At 37.4% G+C, this 18,863-nt stretch overlaps 3 protein-coding genes across 4 annotated transcripts in view; 1 reads left to right on the forward strand and 2 right to left on the reverse strand.

Annotated features, from left to right (window-relative positions):
• LOC149037552 (endoplasmic reticulum metallopeptidase 1-like) overlaps window positions 1–18,863 on the reverse strand; it is a 130,787-nt gene that overhangs the window by 307 nt on the left and 111,617 nt on the right. The window lies entirely within an intron of this gene.
• Window positions 3,581–12,809, reverse strand: LOC149037553 (uncharacterized). Of its 2 annotated transcripts, XR_016181180.1 has the most exons (8): window positions 11,533–12,809; window positions 10,614–10,964; window positions 8,586–8,759; window positions 7,921–8,244; window positions 6,214–6,399; window positions 5,420–5,535; window positions 5,133–5,302; window positions 3,581–4,107 (listed from the first exon to the last, which is right to left on the reverse strand). XR_016181180.1 is itself a non-coding variant. In XM_089187788.1 (2 exons), the coding sequence occupies exons 1-2, from the start codon at window positions 12,736–12,738 to the stop codon at window positions 10,557–10,559; spliced, it is 1,614 nt and encodes a 537-aa protein (XP_089043914.1). In that variant the 5' UTR covers window positions 12,739–12,809; the 3' UTR covers window positions 9,736–10,556. The 2 variants fall into 2 exon arrangements, 1 of the variants encoding a protein (XP_089043914.1); XM_089187788.1 differs by lacking the exons at window positions 3,581–4,107; window positions 5,133–5,302; window positions 5,420–5,535; ... (1 more) ...; window positions 7,921–8,244; window positions 8,586–8,759 and having other exon boundaries at window positions 9,736–10,964.
• Window positions 12,843–16,738, forward strand: LOC149037554 (intraflagellar transport protein 25 homolog). The gene is made up of 4 exons (XM_089187840.1): window positions 12,843–13,036; window positions 14,019–14,125; window positions 15,488–15,556; window positions 15,711–16,738. The coding sequence occupies exons 1-4, from the start codon at window positions 12,945–12,947 to the stop codon at window positions 15,761–15,763; spliced, it is 321 nt and encodes a 106-aa protein (XP_089043966.1). The 5' UTR covers window positions 12,843–12,944; the 3' UTR covers window positions 15,764–16,738.

Below are 18,863 nucleotides of genomic sequence, written 5' to 3' on the forward strand. Positions count from 1 at the left end.
AACATATTTTCTCAACTCCACCTGTTCACGAAAGAATGAATTAATTCTGAGCCAGGTTTCCTGTGAAGATTCCGGCTTAAACAACTGTCTAAAACTGACGAATATACATCACGCTTTTGAAATCTTTTCCCAGAACCTATCGTTTCCGATTTTCCAAAATTATATAAGTGAAGTATCAAGGCCAACGTCTTTAAAACATCATTACTGATATGGGAAAGACGTCCTATTTCTTTTTTTCCAAAAATGGAAATTCACAGAATATTTTACCACCACTTCTTTCTCTAAAACGGGTCATTTTACGTCGATAACAACGGTACATTAAAGGGAAGCTCAGTCTACTTGATGCCAGAGGACTATCCATGTTTTTTCTCAATACAGCTTTCAACCAAATAATAAACCAATTTTTGGTCACGTTTCTTGTGAAGATTACGGCTGTCTTAGACAGCCGTATCTTAAACTGAGTGGTATACATCACGCTTTTAAAACTATCAGGTCTGAACTCGTCATTTTTCATTTACTACAATTGTAAACTTGCAAGACTTGGCCAGTTTAAAATGTCATCACTGTGAAAGGGAAAACTTCCTTGAAGTTTTTTTTTTCGCATTTGAAAGATGAAAAATTAAAGAAAAATTACCAGCAAAACTAGGCCGCATTAATACTCGCACCATGCATTCATGACAAAAAAATAAAATACGTAAGTGTCCATTTACCTTTCAAAGTTGAGTTTCTTCGGTGATGGAGTAATTTTCTATTGAACTTAAAGCGTGAGAGGCGCACAGAAGGCGCAAAGTGCTAGTACTGTTTTGGCATACTATCAAAACATATACGTATTCAAGCGTTTGATGACCAATTGTCAAGGCTATTGGAACAAAAGGCTTACTAAAAGATTGTTATCTTTTAATCAATTACTAGTGACAAGTTTTACTTTTAACTAAAATTAGCACAAACCAGCTGAAACCATATGAGAACAGAATTAACTTTATCCCCGGGGAGAGTCCATTTATCATCAATCACTTTTACCTCGTTCGATTCCATATATGTATTTTATCTTATTAAAGCGGAGCTCACAAAGCCAACCATACCTACAAAATTTGCTAACTCATCAAGCCGAGAAAATTCATATGACCGTACTACTGGTGGAATCAAATTTGAAGTCATTCAAATAATGTGCAAACATTGACCCATATATCTCTCTATTCATCCGCTTTAAAAACAATTATTGCAAGGTTTATTTCGTTGTTCGATCTTCTCTTGAAAAATGGAACTTTCTCAAAATATCAAGCTTTGATGGCTTACTGCGCAGGACAAAAACTGTCGGATTTTCATATGATAAAATATGTTGTGTACAAATTGCAAACAGCGGCGCATGTAGCATACAAGAGAGAAAAACAATTTTTTTTCTCAGGATCAGTCCTGAGTCGGACTGAGTTTCTCTTACAATAAATGCTCTAACCCCCAAAAATGAGGCTTTCTTGCAGTTAATTAATGTTTTGCATCGAGAAGTTAAAGAAAACGGGTTTTTTGCTGTCCATCAGGCGCCGAGCACAGTCACAATCGACAGAGTTGTGCTGTTGTTCTTTTCGCGCTAAGCGCGTGTTGCGTCATCCTCGGAGACTCGGGCTTTGAGTCGGTTTCAAGTCAGGGCGAGAGGTAGGTAGACAGGATGGTCTACCTAAGGTCTCTTCTGTCACAAGGAGTTCGTGGAGTTGTTGCTAGCACTAACGATTGAGTTATATCACTGACGATTGATATTTTAGCGCTAATGACTGAGTTTTATCACTAGCGATTGATGATATTGGCACAAATGGCTCCCCATAAGAAGTGGAGGTTTAGTCAGAGAAACCACTTTTCCTGTTCCAAGCCTCTCATGGCTTTGTCACATGTTTCCAAGGCTCCTACTGGTTTAACATATCAAAGCGCACGCAAAAATGCCAGTTACGCTGGCAATAGGGGGAGTTCCAACTCGTTTCAGCTTTATTCTTTAAAGGCTTGTAAAAGCCAGGGGTGATAGCCATATCCCCTTTAAATTGGTTAAGAGCTTAAAATTTGAAAACAATTAGCCTGTTCCAGGTGTTCGGCCAGTAAAATCGAGCACAATATTGAACAGCACAAAGTGGCAGCAGAGCGAAAATAGAATCAAGGTTTCCACTTTTATCCAACTCAATCCAAAACCTCCTTCCTCTTTTCGCTCTGCCGCTACTGTCGTTCAGTTTAGCATCATGCTCCATTTTTCTAACTAAACTGCTTGAACAGGGTGTAGGACATGCGTTTCTCTTTCCACAGGAAAGTTTGAAAAATGTCAGGGAAAAGTTGACGGGGGTTTAGCATTAATAATGAGTACTAGACTTGCTGACTGGATTGCGTCACACAAGGCCTCATATTCTCCCGCAAGCAAAGAATCACTCGTGCGGAAACGGTTATCCCTTTACTGCCTTAGGGAAATGCCAAATTTTTCTAAAACGAGAACGATGAACCATTAGACCACGTATAATATATAATTTCAAAGGTATTTTCAGGGGTATGCTATAACGAGCCAAACAGGCGAGGAGGATGTAACTAAAAATACTGAGTTTTCAAAGTGAAAAATAAAAAAAAAAAGGTTGAAATTTTGTTTGCCTTATACATATGGGGTATATACTCAAGAAGCTAGAGTTGCTCTCGGCTACGTCTCGAGCAACTCTTACGCATCTTTCGTGCTCTCCAAACTTCCCGCTTGCTTCATATCTCGATGAACACACAGCTGACGTATGAACCAATTGTTTTATAACATTTTCAACCCGATGGTTTAAATGTTGTGAAAGGGTCGATAATCGCTCTGCTACGCTTCAGCGCGTTGATAATTTTATTTCAGGAAAACATTTCGCTACGCTGTAAACGATCTTGTCTTAGATTGGTCAAAAACTGACAGGTGAATTAAGCGTGTAAATGAACTTTATTTTCTGATTGAGTGCTAAATTCTCGAGGGATTTGTTTGCTGACGTCATGGGCGTGCACAATAGGAATATGAAGCACGCTCACACAATCGAATTTACGCGCTCTTATATTAGAACAGAGCTAGTAATCAAATTCAATTGCGCGAGCGTGCTTCATATTCCTATTGTGCACGCCCATGACGTCAGCAAACAAATCCCTTGAGAAAAAAATTTTCCATCGGGATGCAAATGTTATAAAACAATTGGTTCATACGTCAGCTGTGCGTTCATCGAGATATGAAGCACTTGAGAAGTTTAGAGAGCACTCAAGAAGCTAGAGCTACGCCTCGAGCAACTCTCACGCATCTTTCGTGCTCTCCAAACTTCCCGCGTGCTTCATATCTCGATAAACGCACACCGACGTATGAACCAATTGTTAAATAAACTACAGCTTAAATTGTAGCTCCTAGAGCATTTTTTGTTGTGAGATATAACCTTGACCAATACAGTAAAAAGACAAAAAGTTGAAGGGTGGTATATCAAGTGTCATATTGGAGGGGGCTATGCTTTTATGCCCTCAATATGCCCTACGGCACTCTTTGGCATTAAAGGGGGTCATTATACTGAGGGTCTGCTGACAGACTACAGGCTACCAAACAATCCTTTACTTTATGTTTCTCGATTCCTTAGTTTTATTTGGAATTTCATTTCCAGATAAAATCATTATAAATTAATTAAGGCGATTTTAAAAATTTTTTGGATTCATGTATGACCAGCCTGACTTCTGATGATGTGCTATTTCACATTCATTTTTTCCCGTCAAATTTTCTTATAATCCTGATAAATAATATTGAGGTCATCCACCCTAAAATGTAAAAATCTTCATGATAATTTTCAACCTGTGAACTGTTTCAAATTGGGGGCAATTCTTCAAATTTCTGGCTTGAAATTTTGTTTTCAGTATTTCATAGTAGTGTTTAGAAGGTCTTGGACTGATGCATTCTTGCAATACAGGGAATTATGTAGTGTAATACCAGCTCTTGTATGTGTCCACCCAGTCATTAGCAAAAATCCAGTCTGGAATAGCTTGCATGACTTCTGTTAGGAAAGGTGAAGATGACTCTTTACCGTGAATATAATGAGCTGCCACAGCAAAGTCTAACAGATTGCTCTTGGCCAGGAGGTGTCTTTTTGGCTGAAATGTTATTTAAATTAAAAGAATCTCAGGATACATTAGCCTGAGAGCAGGCGCTTGTGTCAGCACTGCAGGACCCATGTTTCTCTACCCAAGGGAATATTTGAGTCAGGTCGGGGAGGGGGTTCACCAGGGCTCAAGTCAAGTCACGCAAAAGACAACTAGCCCAAAGTCATGTTGCCCAAAACCAGAGTAAAGTTGCCTGAAACTTTTAGTCTTGTTGCCAGAAATCCTGAGTCATGTTGGCCGAAGAAACAAATACTGAAAAGAAACTGACAGGCTGTAAATGGGTAACGAATTTGAGAAATCTTTATCAATGAAGTGCTGTTTGTTCCTAATAATATGATGAAGATGATGATCAGAAAAGAAATATGTACTAGTGACAACAACAAAATTAAGCATTGTTCATTTGATATGAACTTGTTTTGGACCCACAAATGTTTTGTGAATTTGAGAAATCTTTATCACTCATGCAGTGTTCATTTCCACCAACACCATGAAGACTTTGACTAGTACACAGAAAGCAATCATTTAGTCAGAACTGAAATATGTTTGAGTAATGACCCTAAAAGCATTGTTCAGTTCTGTAACAACAATATGAAGCATTGTTCATTTCTATAACAACAACACTGAGTCTTGCACTGTTTAAAAGGTGTACATTTCTAAAAGACTGTGGTGCTGTGTTACTCAAGGCCTCATATTTTCCCGCAGGTGAAGAAACACTTATGCCATAGCACTTATAATAAGGACCTGCTCACTCTCTTGGTATAGCTTTCTATACAGTCGTTGCTCTGACAACAATAACTACCCCAACTACCACATAAGTGAGTCTTTAAATATATATATATATATATATATATATATATATATATATATATATATATATATATATATATATATATATATATATATATATAACAAAATGTTCTGGAACATTCTAGAAGCTTACAAAATCAGACGACTGCAAGGCGGGAGTCTGATTTGTTAATCACAAGCATGATTAGTACTGTAATTGTCCAACTCACCAGAAGCTCAAGCGATAGTTCCCAGGGCCCCACATCAGTACCATGAGAATAGTAAATAAAGTGCACAACTCTGTCTCCACCATCTTGAATTGGTTAAAGGGGACCGAGGGAAGAGGTCAGCAAATCTACGTCACTAGCAGGTGATACGTATACAGCCATGTGATCAGGACCTAAGGCAGTGAGAAGTCAGACACTAGTGAGATATGAATGCATGACATGATAATGTAAGGAGAAATTAGATGCTGGTCACTTCAAGGGGTCAAAGGGTTCAAAGAGAGGAACCTGACCTGATATTGAGAATTTAAATGAGTAAACTTGATCCTGTTTCTTCCTATGTAGCAATTTCACTTCCATTGGAGATGTTTTGACTTGAGGTGGAGGACCAGGAAGATACCAAGATTTTCTGATTGCAAATATAACACTTCACAGTAAAACAGAATTATAAATTGAACTAGACAGTAGTTTTAAATATTCAGAATGGTAATTAAATAAATTCAGAGTTAAGTTCATGCAGGATTCTTTCTCCATATATAGAATCTATGGAACAAGTATAACAAATCACCTAGTAAATGTCACAAACTAAATGCTATAGGTATTTTGGAGTAACAGTGAAAGAAAAAAAGTGCGACGGCTCATGGTACCTATTGTTTACTTTAGCTTTGTTATCAAGTAGCCGTGAAAGTGCTCCTTAAAGATTCAAGGATAGGTAAGCAAAATAAATAAATCACATATGGTATGAAAGGAAGATCAACACTTAGATAACACATGGTCCCCATTTCTTAGCCAGTTGATTAATTAAGCAAAATTGGATTATGATGATGTACAAGCTCTGAAAATCAGGGCACATAGAGCTACTGTTTCACTAGAATATTTCTTTGCCATTTTCTACTGACCCCTCCCTTTCCAGAGTTAAAGCAAAGCTGTGTATTTTCTGCCCAACTTGCCTAACATATTAAGTTAGCAAAGCCTGACAGCTTGTATTCTATTCCATACTTTTCTTTGATGAAATTCCAGTGAATTGGCCATGCACTGAATGACCAGAGACCAACAGATAAACATTGAATGAGCAAGTACCACATACCGCACGAGATGCCTCAATGGCAGGTAATAAGGAAAACCTCCATAAACTCTGTCCTGAGGTGCAGGCAAAGCCTTTTTAAACATGGGTATATCACTGTATGCCAAGATAGTCTAGTAAAGTGATCCAGGCACCTGCATCTTGTTGAACCACTTCACCAGCATTATTGTAAAATGTTCTTGATGTGTGCTGCATGTAGAAAAAATGTTGATGAGGGGTATAACTGAAAAACATCTTTTGGATGGCATCATCAATGGTGTGAACATACCCACTATTTAATGGTCTAATAAATGGTTGTGAAAATGTGCACTCCAGTGTGAATTTAGAACCCTCCAAAAAGTAATAATCTATGCTGAAAGCTTGAATAATTAAAATGCAAGCGCGCACAGTGTAAGGGCTTTGCAACTTGCATTTTCAGCAAATCCTGGTTGTTCCGCTTCCTTGGAAGCATAACAAGTGTGCATAGCCACTGTTCTCCCTTATTTTAAGCACAACAGGTATTTTAAAATTTCTAGACCAATCCTTCAAAATGTTGAATTTTCCAGAATATTTAGTGATTTTAGGTGGTAACAAGAGGTGGTAACAAGAGGTGCTACTGGTGATGAATTTTACCAGTTACTGCCTGAAAAGGAGGACACTACATGGCTCAGTGCTACAAATTCTGCGATAAGAAACTGAAAGCAGAGTTCAAAATGAAAATATAAAGTTTGGTTCTTGGTTCTTTTCATATGTTGTTCTTTCTTCTTTCTTCTTGGTTCTTTTCGTATGCTGTTCTTTCTTCTTTCTTCTTGGTTCTTTTCATACTTAAGAATTAAGACATTGATAAATCTTTAACCCAACAAAATAAAATTCACTTTCAATGGAGACAAATAATGAAATTCAAATGAGCACAAACAAAGACTTGAGATGATCAGTTCACCACAATAACATGCAGACCAAAAAGGAGGCAAAACAATATTAACTTTTCTGTTGACCCATTAACCCCTTAGGGAGACTAGCATCTCATTTCTCCCCATGCTGTCCAGGTGTTTCAAAATGTATTGAAGTCGGCATTAGATGCAGCAAAAGTATGTGAGTGGGAATTAGTTCATTAAGAGGCCAAAAGGTGATTATTTTGACCAGATTAACCAGGGACATGTTATTAAGTATGTGGTGGAACTCTGGCAGTCAACAGCTTGTCTTGAAGTCCCTGACTGTCACCCCCAGATCAAATATATTGTTCATAAGAAGGAAGGAAATTGTCAAAGTAAAAAGAGTGTTAAGGACAGCTTTCAATTGCAGTGTACTTTAAGATCCACAATCTTGTAAACATTGTATGACACCTCCCATCTATGCCATTTTCCCTATCACAGTAGGAAACTGGCTTAACAGAAAATTGAAAATGTTGACAATTTTATCAACATGCATGGAAACAATGAACAGAATATAAAAACTTACCAGTCCCAAAAACGACCTAATCATATTTTACAAAATGCACTAAAAGAGTTGATAAAAAAAACAAACAAACAAAAAAAAAACACCCATTGTTACCTTGTTTATTTTGTGTAGCTTTGATTTTTTTTTTAGACCACAAAACTTTGATAAATTCACACATGGAAAAGAAGATGTACTCAGGTCAGCTCTAAGGCCTATGCTTTCATAGCTCATTGTACAAAATTTAGAAAATGTAGAATGTTAATAATAGATATCTACTTGTAGATTATCCCTTACCCTCCTCAGAGATGGTTCTCTTTGCTGGAAAATGAAGGAATTTTTTCATAAGACAAAGAACTGCCACAAAAGCTGATGTCAGATTTATCACCAAACCAATTCTTTCAGGGTAATGTACCACAGAAATTCCCAGGAAGTCGAAAAACACCATGGAACCATGACGATACTCTCCAGGGTCAGCCAGAAATGGTGAATTGACTATGCTCTTGACCAAAGCCAGTATGTTATCACCAGCACGCTGAATAGAGCCTGGAGTAACAGCAGCTGGTGTATCGTAATTTGTGTGATAAACATAACCATTGGCAATATAGGCAAGGTCCATTCCTACATATCAGAAAATTATTAGTATACTAACCAGATTGGTTCAATGCAAAAGAGATTTTCACTAAGATTACAATCAATCAGTCAATAAGGTAATCAGTGAATAATGAATTGATCAAATACTAACCAGTCATTCAGTCAGTTAAGGAGCATTTCATTCATTCAGTAGGTCAGTCAGTCATTCAATCAGTCAGTCAATCTGTCAGTAAGTTGTTCAGTAAGCCAGTCATCAAGTTGTTTATTCACTCATTCATTCAAACAATCAGTCAATAAGTCATTTATTCACTTAGTCAGTCATTCAGTCATTCAATCAGTCTCTAGGTGTCAGTCTATAATTTAGATACCTGGTACTTAGCCGAAGTCCCTGTAAATCCTGAAATCAGTGTCACTAGGTATGATTCCACTCTGAAAGACATCTTGGCCCAGAGCTTGTGCACAGGGGTGTGGGGCTACCTCTGAATATGTCTTGATCAGCCAAGGATGTTCAAGACCTGCCTGAAATAACACTTCCCTTCCACCTAGATTGAAAAGATAAATCAACTAAAATCAACCAAAATAATAACATAATTACAGGAGTATAAGTAAGTAAACAAAAATTGTCAGGAAAGTCTAATGAAATGCTGGGGCTAACCTGTATCATGGACCATTGTGAAATAATTTAAGTGAATTTTGTGGAGTCTCTAGGCACAGTGGCACACCATGCCTTGCTTTACCCTTTCCTAGCTTCCCCTTTTTTTCTTGCTTTTGCCTCATGCCCTTGCATGGCTTATCCACTGCTCACACTTGTTTTCATTTTCAAACATTCCTGAATTGTAGAAATCTGTCAAAAATTTTAAGTGTTCATTTGAACACAGTTCATCTAGATTGTTCAATACATATTATTACAACTGTAACATATCCTGCTAAAATGGCAATTTTAAATATTAAGTTATGTCCCTGTCAAAGGACAGTCAGTGGAAGAAGTTTCAAGCCTAACTCTTCTACTTGCCTCTTAACCAAGGCAAATAGTTGCGTCACTTTTCCATTCTTCCAAATTTTGCCACTCTATTGTACTGTTGATATGGCTTCACACATAAGCCCATGAGAATCCATGATGCACGCAAACATTTTATAATTCTGTAACATGTAAGGCCACATTACACTGCCACTCTCTTAGTGACCATTTTCCCATTATTACCAAAGCCACTGAATACATAACTTTCATTTTTCCTTTTCACATTTTGATTTTCTTCCCCTTCTAGGAAAGTTTGAACGTTACTGTCTGTAAGTGATAGAGATCATTCGGTTTTTTAGCAGCCATAATCTGAGGAAATTCTGACAAACAACAGTGAGGGCTTTGCCATTCATTCATCAACATGACTGAGTGGTGCAAAAGGCGAGTGACGTGTAAGCAGCTGATTAGTGATATCAAACACTCGTGAAAAAAAACGTATTTTTTTTACCTGTGTTGTTATGGCTTTTCTTAGGGCTGGAAATCCCTATATAACACCGCAGTTTATGTAATAAAATTTACTAGCATGCAGTTGAAACATCGCCATCCATATTCGAAGTGAGTACATTATGACATAAACAACAATACTCAATAAGAGTAGCATATTTTAATACGAAAAAAAATTGCATAATGTTGCAACTGGAACTATTGGATGTATGGAGATCTTTTGGGTTGTCTACTTTAACTGTGCCAAACAATGTTGATCTTACTATGAATTTAGTAAATGGCACTTCTTGTTATGTAACTAATAAATACAACTGTAACCTCACCTTTTTTTTCCTCCTTCACTTCAAAATGTTTCAACTGGGTAATTGATTGGCCAAGTCAAGGAAAATTAAAAAGAGCTTAATTCTCATTTTGAGTTCCTACCCTGTACATTCTAACTAGTATTGATATTCTCCACACTGTTGCCCTTACATTTGGTACTGACAAGGAGAATTTGTTTGACAATCAGGAACTACTTAAATTGGTGATTATTTCCTACATTCTGATAACCTTTACATTTGAATCAAGGTTGATACTGTAAGGAGAAATTAGAAGTAAATCACTCTTAGGGGTTTAAGGTTAAAGTTCATCTTTGAGCACTTCCTAAAGGAAGTTTAATCTCTTTACACCAGTTGAAAAATCTTGCAAAAATATGAGAGTTGCTAGTAACAAATGTTAAACTTTTGCTACATGAGAGAGCTCATACAATGTACTGTAAAACAAAACCTTGCGGATGAATATAATCAATACTTTACATAATGACATACATGTATCAAAGCATAGCAATACTTCAATTGTTCCATTCTTCAGTCAGGCTTGTTTCACATGAACTAATTGTTTAAGTTAAGTCAAAGTTTACAACATTGATTTCACAATTCCTGCAAAACTCAAATACCTCAATCAGTGGAATATCTTTCTCACAACAACGATATTGGTCGACAACTACCAACAGATTGTACCACTGGCTTGAAAAACATCCTTTGTTGTAACTGTCAGATGCTTGCTCATCAGCAAATTCCTCTGATGACAAAGTTTCTATAAATTCAAGGACTTTCTCTTGTATTTGCCAGTCAAGGGTCACTCCAAGAGCTGGTGAGATCAGTAACCAGGCAACAGGAGAGTGCTCCTTTAACACATTGTCATTGTCAACACTGTGAGATGACATTGTCAGTTCTTGTTGAAAATGAACTATGAATTCCTTAAGGTCCAAACTCACTGCACTTGATGAAAGGGGGTATTTCTTGTCCTACATAGATAAACAAATTCTCAGCACTGAATTAAAGTACTTTATGAAATTACAGCATTTCTAGCTTTAATATTATGGAAATTTTGATAAATAGATGTTAACAACTTAGCTACAGTTACTGAGATATATCATCCAATTCCATGGGCCCACTGGGAAACAGTGCAAGACAAGCTGACAAAAGATGTCTAGCTATAGCTATGCTACTGTGAAACATCCACAGCCACACACAAAGACGAAATACATGCACTTCCCCACAACCTTGATGACAAGTTCCAGACAATTTTATATCTGGACTGGTTGGAAAGCCTGATTGAGAACTGACTATGAACAAAAGGTAACTAATAGATTGCAGGACGAATCATCCTAGAACTGGACAAAACAGAAAGTTACTAATGCTTAGACTACATGATAAATCTGCCAAATTTTAATGAGTCAATTTTCAAGCATAGACACATTTTTGTAGAAGGCAGAATCATTCAACAAAACAAGCAGGAGTCTCAAGATACAACCAATTCATTTATGTTAGGTCATCAAAGCCACTAACTCTCTAGCTACTTGAATAAATTACCTTTAACTGATATTCAGATTCATCATGACAGCATCCCTTCAATCCATACACAGCTCCTGAAATATAATCATACATTCCTACCACCTCACTAGCAACCACTGACACTATTGTATCCTGGATGCCATACAGAATGGAAATCTCCCCACATAGATCAATATCACTGTGTTCAGCATTCTTTGAATGTTCCTCATCAGTGAAGAGAACAGACATCACTGTCTCCAAGTTCAGATTTAGGGTAAAAGTATTTGAAACTGGCCTTTGGCTATATATGCCATCCTTAACCAGAGTCAAAGGCTTTATTTGCAGCTCTGTCTCAGGCAATCTCTCTAAAAATTTCTTTTTGCCAACAAAATCACTTTCCTCAATGCTACATGCACAAGGAATGAGAGGTGCAGTCGAATCCTTGGGGTTTGAAATATTTTCACTGTTTAGCCACCAATCACCATTACAGACCAAATCGCTTTGCAAACTTTCTCTGCCATATATACCATTAACATCCACCTTGGTTTCCAACTCACTTAGTACATTGGAAGTTGGACTTAACTTTGATCCTCTGTCAAAATAATCAGAGACAATACATTGTTCAGACTCTGAAGATTTCATGTCACTATCCCAGTAGGATGCTCCTATCGATTTACTTGATTTGCTATTAACAAAAGTCTCATTGGAAACATTTGCTTCTTCGCAGCTAGATTGCTGGAGGATACCTCTGTTTTGTGGTTCTGCTTCCACACAACAAACATTGTTTCGAGAAGAATCAGTACTTCTTGTAGAAGAGGTCTTTTTTAAAGATTGTGTTTTAATTAGTCTTGAAAGTTCAATATTTTTCGCACTCTGTCGCTCGTTTGCTTCTCGCGCTTTACGTTTTGAAGTTACGCGATGTAATTCAAATTCCGGAAGAACTGAAGAACATGATTGTTCAGGTGCTCTTCGCGATTCCATTCGTGAGTCTTCTCTTGATTCCAAATGATGAGCGGGTGGATAACATTCTCTTCTCGCACAATTCCACATGAAATTCCACATCATGGTCCCAAGATGATGACATTGTGGAATAGAAGAAGGCCCGATTTGGGGAATATGGAAGGGCCTCAGTAGTTTCTTGGTTGCATCTCTGTCGACTGAACTGACCTCCTCGTTATAACCTTGACTATTACGCTTTACATCCAGGAATGCAGCAGAAAATTGTTTCGTATTTAGTGGAAACATTTCTTATCAATGCCAGCAACAGTTTCTGCATGAAACGTCCGCCATCTTGAACATGAGTATGCTACTTGTCAGCAATTAAAACCAAGCTGCGCATATTCAGCATTGAGCTCGGCCCAGTATTCTCCGGGGCAATCGATTTTGAAATGTTTTGAACCCCTCACTTGCGAGATAGAGGGTTTTCCTCCTCAGAAAATAGCACTAAAAACATGTTTGACGTGGCTTTAAGTAGTGCTGGAGCAACTATTGCCCTTGCTACATCATTTGATGAAAACCATCCACCAGAAAATATCATTGATGGGTAAGTATTTTACGTTCGGTGAAGATGTTGCCAAACATTCCAAATTTCCAACAAGCAAAGTTAATTGAGGTTTTGATAAGGACAATTAAGATATTTCAAGACCACTTTCGATTTATCTGAAACCTAGTAATGCTATACTTTTTGGAATTGCTAAACTGGTAGACCATGACATAATCATTCTACATGTACTATCGTGAACATTTTTACGATAGTAGTTGTCATGGTAACCCGTGGCCCTTGGAATGTGTATGATCTGTTTATTCTGAAAAAGCAAGATTTAAGGAAAGAAAGGTATGAGGAGTAACGCAATATTTGCAGATGCTTGCTTTTATCTGTACTTGGTAATGTCACACAAAAGTTGAAAACTACGTTAGCAACCTGCAAACTCAAACTCCAAAGGGAAACAGAAAATGTTTTAAGTTAGCTGATATTTAATGACAGGGTAAAATTTCCGCACAGCCCCATACTACATTATGCATTCAGTTCTTGGATAGAGAAAACAATGACTAAAACAATACACTGCCATTGGGAAAACAGATTTGTTTTACAACAGTATGGGGCTGTAAGGAAATTTTACCAATGACAGAAAAAGTTAGGGTCAAATCCAGGGAAAATTGGATCTTCTTTGAGTTAGTTTGGGTTTCAAGTTAGCAGGGTTTTACTTTATTATAGTACATTTCAGTAATAAGTAAATGGAAAACTCTAAGGCAAAGGTTGATGAATGATACCTTTAAGATCATGAGCCATGAATTGTTTATGGCTAAAAAGCTTGTTTAGAATCAACTCAAGTTCCCATCTAGAAGTCTTACAGCCAAAGTGAGAGGTCATGTGAAGCAGCTTAAATTATATATAGTCACGCTCTTGCATTTTCAAACAAGGGTCTTTGTAATCTGCGAGTCTCAAATTTTACCATCTGTGACTCCTATGGCTGCATCCTGATCAGCCAAAACAGAACTAATTGTCTTTTTATTTTGCTCCATAGAAGCCTTGATGCTTTCTGGCCAACAACTGGAATGTTTCCTCAAGAATTCATCATCACCTTTAGTGCATTAATGAGCATTGGAAATATCAAATTCCTATCTTCAAATGGTGAGGATGATGGTGGAAGATCTTGAAATTGTGTTTAGTGTAATGTAACATGGGCATTATCAATTTAATGGTTTTTGAGTTTTTTTTTTTTCATAACAAAATATATCTATGTTAGCGAGTGGAATGGTATGTTGTTTGCACCAATCAGATCCCTGCATTAGGGTATGTAATGTATCTCACATCAATCAGATTGCTGCATTGGGGTATATATCTTACACCAATCATATCACAACATTTCGATATCTTGTACCAATCATAGCTTTTTTTGCAAATGATGTCATGGAATTAGGGGGCTGTGCACAAATAATGACATTTATCAAATATTTTGGGCTCATTTGATAAGGGCAATGGTTTGTGGCCTTCATAAGATCCTCATCAAAAGGTCAAGACTTCTTGTGATGTGAAAGGTTTCCATTTAACTTTTTGCATCATTTTTTAAAGTTAAAAGGTGTCTTTTCTGCTCCTTTACTTACAATGCACATGCCAAACACGTACCATGAAAACAATGTCCAAAATCTAATCAGAACTTGCCCAATCATTGCACTACATTAACAGTAGGCAATGTTTCACATGCTTGAATTGTACCACCCATCAAATTCCATTTTGCCACATTAGACTTTGCTCAATCTTGTGTCATTTCCATGTAAATAACCTGCATTTCATTATTTATAGTAACAGCATTGTCCAACAGGGTTTCAGTTTGCTTTTTGCAGTAAAATTACATAGAATGATATTTTTACGGCAACTAACTTTAGACAAATAATTTTGATACTCTTTCTGGTAGTGGAACAATAGAAAGCATAGTCCCTTTTCACCATTATTTGGTCTCTTGCCATGCAACGCGCTCTCTCTTCAATGAAGAATAGATTGTATTGTGTGACGAAATCAAACAATGGGTGTCAAGGAGACAACAGTATAAGCATGGCACCGCTGCATTCTATTTTTGCTTAGAAGTATTATACCATAGAAACAACAGACCAAAAACTACCTGTGTGAGTTCAGGTAAATTAGATTATTTTTTTCTTTCTCTTATGGTGAAGTAATGCAATATTTTTTTGTTCTTTTGAAAGTTATGCTCTTTTCCTGTCACAAAACTGAAAACATTAGGTATGCAAAGTGTCCCATCTCAACCCACCCTGCCAAAAAAATAACTCTTGCATGCTATGCATGCCTGTGTTTTATCACAGGGGCTACATCATTGTTTTTGTGCTGCATTGTGAAAAATTAGACATAATTTTTTTTTTAATGTGATGTAAAAAATTGAGAAAAGTCTTTGTGAGGAGTCAGGTACATGTGGGTTACCAGCTCATTAGAGACCAGGAGCTTCAAGGTTTTGTAGCATATATGAATTTTTGTTTGCAGTTAAAAGCCTCTGCTTTGAGAAAAGCACAAAAACAGAACCAGTAGACTTTGAACCTCTTTTGGACAAAGGTAAAAAGAAGCCATAGATATGTTATAGAAAATGTTGTTGAAGACTTGTTGAAACTTAGAATTAATCAGTGTATAAAAATACAAATATTCACTCGTAATTGTGAATGTAGGGCTCTTACATTTTGATATTATTTGTATGTTTTTTCCTTTGTAGATTCCTGTTACATCAGCGTGTCATCTGAGATTTCTTATCAAAAGTGGATTTGACCATTTTGTTTCCATTCATAATGTCAGTGTTGATGGCACAGCTGTGCACTGAACTTCAGTCTCCACATTCAGACAAGTTGTGAATATAAGTAAATACATGTACATGAGTGAAGCAAATAATTATAGTTATCTCTTAGCAGAAGGGTGTTGACTTCTGGTTACAGTTCTATATGGGTGTAATGTAAAACCTTTTTGTCACTGTCCTCTGGGAAAACTTGGTTTAACACTAAGTATTAAGTGTAGGTCCCCTCACCAACTGCCCCCCCCTCCTCCCCCCCACTTGACAAATATAAAAGTTTCTTCAGTTTTTGATTATTGTCATTGAGGACTTTTAGTATGTTATATTTTCCCCATGTGTAGAGACATGATGAAGTTATTAAACAATATTACCGTGACCTTCATCCTGACGATTCCTTACAGCAATTCACGTATTTATTTAGGGGGTAAAAAAAAACAGCTCAAGAAAAAAGAAAGCGAAATAGTAAACCCTTTTTCTTGGACAACATAGTTGTAATAATTGTGTCCACTTTAGGGAAAAGGGAATACTTTTGTATATTTATTTATTATAAAGAGAACGTGGAAGCGAAGAGAACTGTCACTATGAGTAATAGACCATTAACAGTGTCCCACAGCAATGGGCCAAACTCTGAAGTCAGTTATTTTCTGCTTATCAAAGGAGTTGCTTAAAAGTTCCGCATCTTACCATGAATGTAACATTAAGTGTATTCGTCGTTCTAAAAGCACCACGCGAAGTGCATTCGTCGTTCTAAAAGCTCCGCGCGAAGGGCACAATAAACAAGGGTATTCCTCGTTCTACCAAAAAAAAAACTTCACAAAGTGCTCAAAGAACAAAAATTTCCTCGTTCTAAAAGCACTGCGCTGGAGGGCCGGGAGGAATAAATTAATTTAATTCCAACCTTTTTTGGCGGCATTCGTAAAGAATTTCATTTTAAAAAGAAAATTTGTCATCTACAATTTGTTATAGATTGAAACTTCTATGCACATTTAAAGAGTAATGGTGGATTTATTGGGATGAAAACGCAACTTTGTTTAAGGTAAAGGATGGACAGTTTTATTGTTATCAAATAACAACCAAAAGTATTGTGAACTCTGTTTCAATTGAACACAAGACTAAAGAGCGGACTAAAACGACGCACGTGTCGGAACATCGAATACACGCAACGTGAGCGGAGAAAAAGAAGGGAAAAAAGGAATCCCAAAATTGTTGTCCAAGAATGCCTTAGTCTTCCACCTTGAGGGTGCCTTGTGTACATAAAGATTGAAGTTCAGTGCCTTAAGTAGCTTTTTGGCCACAAAGATCAACAAAGAACAACGGCTGAAGTCCTGGACACTAAAGAGCCTTGTTTCCCAGCTGAATGTTTTTCTGAGAACCTTAGGTTACTATAGAAAGTTCATACCAGATTTTGCTACACTTGAAACCTCACTCTTCCAGCTTGAGAAGAAGGGACGCAATTTCTGGGGTCCACTGACTGTGAAAATCTTTTACGATACTCTGAAAAAAGTCCTCTGTTAAGGTCCAGTACTAGCATTCCAAAGATTTGACCTTCCATTCATACTGTTAACTGACCCTAGTACAACTTGTGTCGCTGCTGTGTTGTCTTAATTGCAAAAGGACGAGCAACGCCTAATTGCATATGCCGCTGAGGCCTTGAGGAAGTCACAGGATAAAATTTTGTAATGGCGATGGTTTCATGAAAAGACAATGTACGTGAGCCTACAGTTGAGGGTCTCACAGTATTTGAAGGGAGATCTGCTGAAGGAGCTAGATGACGAGTGCAGACACTTGTCAGTGCGTAAGATTAGGGACGCTTTTACTGGTCAGTATAGTTTGTACGAATGATGAACTGTACAACGTGTCACACGAGTGGCACCAGAATTGAGCCAATCCCCTGACCGAGGGCAATCTGTCATGGACGACTTTATATGCCGCTTTGGTTATCCTCGTCGAGTGCTTCGTGACGAAAGTCGAAATTTTTAGTCTCGGAATTTCCGTTGGTTACGCAACTTGATTGAGCCCTGAACTACTTATCCGTACGGTTGCCGATGTTATTGCCAAGATTGCAGAGGAGCAGAAAGAATGGGATAAGCACTTTCCTTAGGTTCCCTTTGCATTGCGAGTATCAACGCATGAGTACAGGGTACCCCCCTAGGTGCTCATGTTTGACATGGAACTGAGATTACCTATTGACGCAAAGAGAGCCGGTGTTGCAGCGGATTTGGACCCCCCCCCCCCCCCCCTTCGCAGATTTGGACCCCCGACCAAACTTTCCTTTTAAGAATCGTTTGTATCATATTTGGTAACTAATTATATTTGCAAGCTTTTTGTCGATGTTCTTTTCAATTACAACACAACATTCCTCAACAAAGGTAAAGAAAAACAGCCATTTTGTTCCAATTCTGCCGCATTTATTATGGCGAGTCGTACAACATACACAAAAATTAGATGCGAACAAACTACTGCATTCGAACTAGTGAAATTGTTAAAATAAATCTTTGCTTCTTTTGATGCAAATTAACATTGATACGAAACGTCATAACAATGGTGGAGACTGTTGTGTTCAGTCACAAAAATTACTCTGATTTTCTAATTAAATAACATTAAACAGTTTCTGAACAAGAGCGAAGTAACTACTCCTATTACAAGTCGTTCATAAAGCCTATGATAGTGGAAATGTTTCTATTCTGAACTATTGGAACTCTCAGCTTATTTTCAAATGCAAATCAACATTAATGTATGCGTCTTAACAAAAGTGGAGACTATTACATCTAACTCAGTCTTATTTTCTAATTTTCACGATTATTAATTGTTGAGGGAGCCGATCCTTAACAATTGCGAAGACGTCTAGAGTCTGGCGGTCTGCAGACGATGCCTCTCGCCCTCCGGGGCAGTCTTAAGTCCCTCGCAGCTTATGTGCAACCATTCCTCGCACAACTCGCACTGTACCATATCGTCCCAACCCTCGGGCATTGAACAATAACAAAATAAATTAGTGTCACAATTTTGTCTCTTTTTAAATTTAGCGGTGTTCCACTATCGCGGAAAAGTTTCAAAAACGACCTTTCTCGAAACATTAAACTA

Source organism: Pocillopora damicornis, chromosome 11, assembly GCF_964200805.1.
Source record: "Pocillopora damicornis chromosome 11, jaPocDami1.2, whole genome shotgun sequence".
NCBI classification, from domain to species: domain Eukaryota; kingdom Metazoa; phylum Cnidaria; class Anthozoa; order Scleractinia; family Pocilloporidae; genus Pocillopora; species Pocillopora damicornis.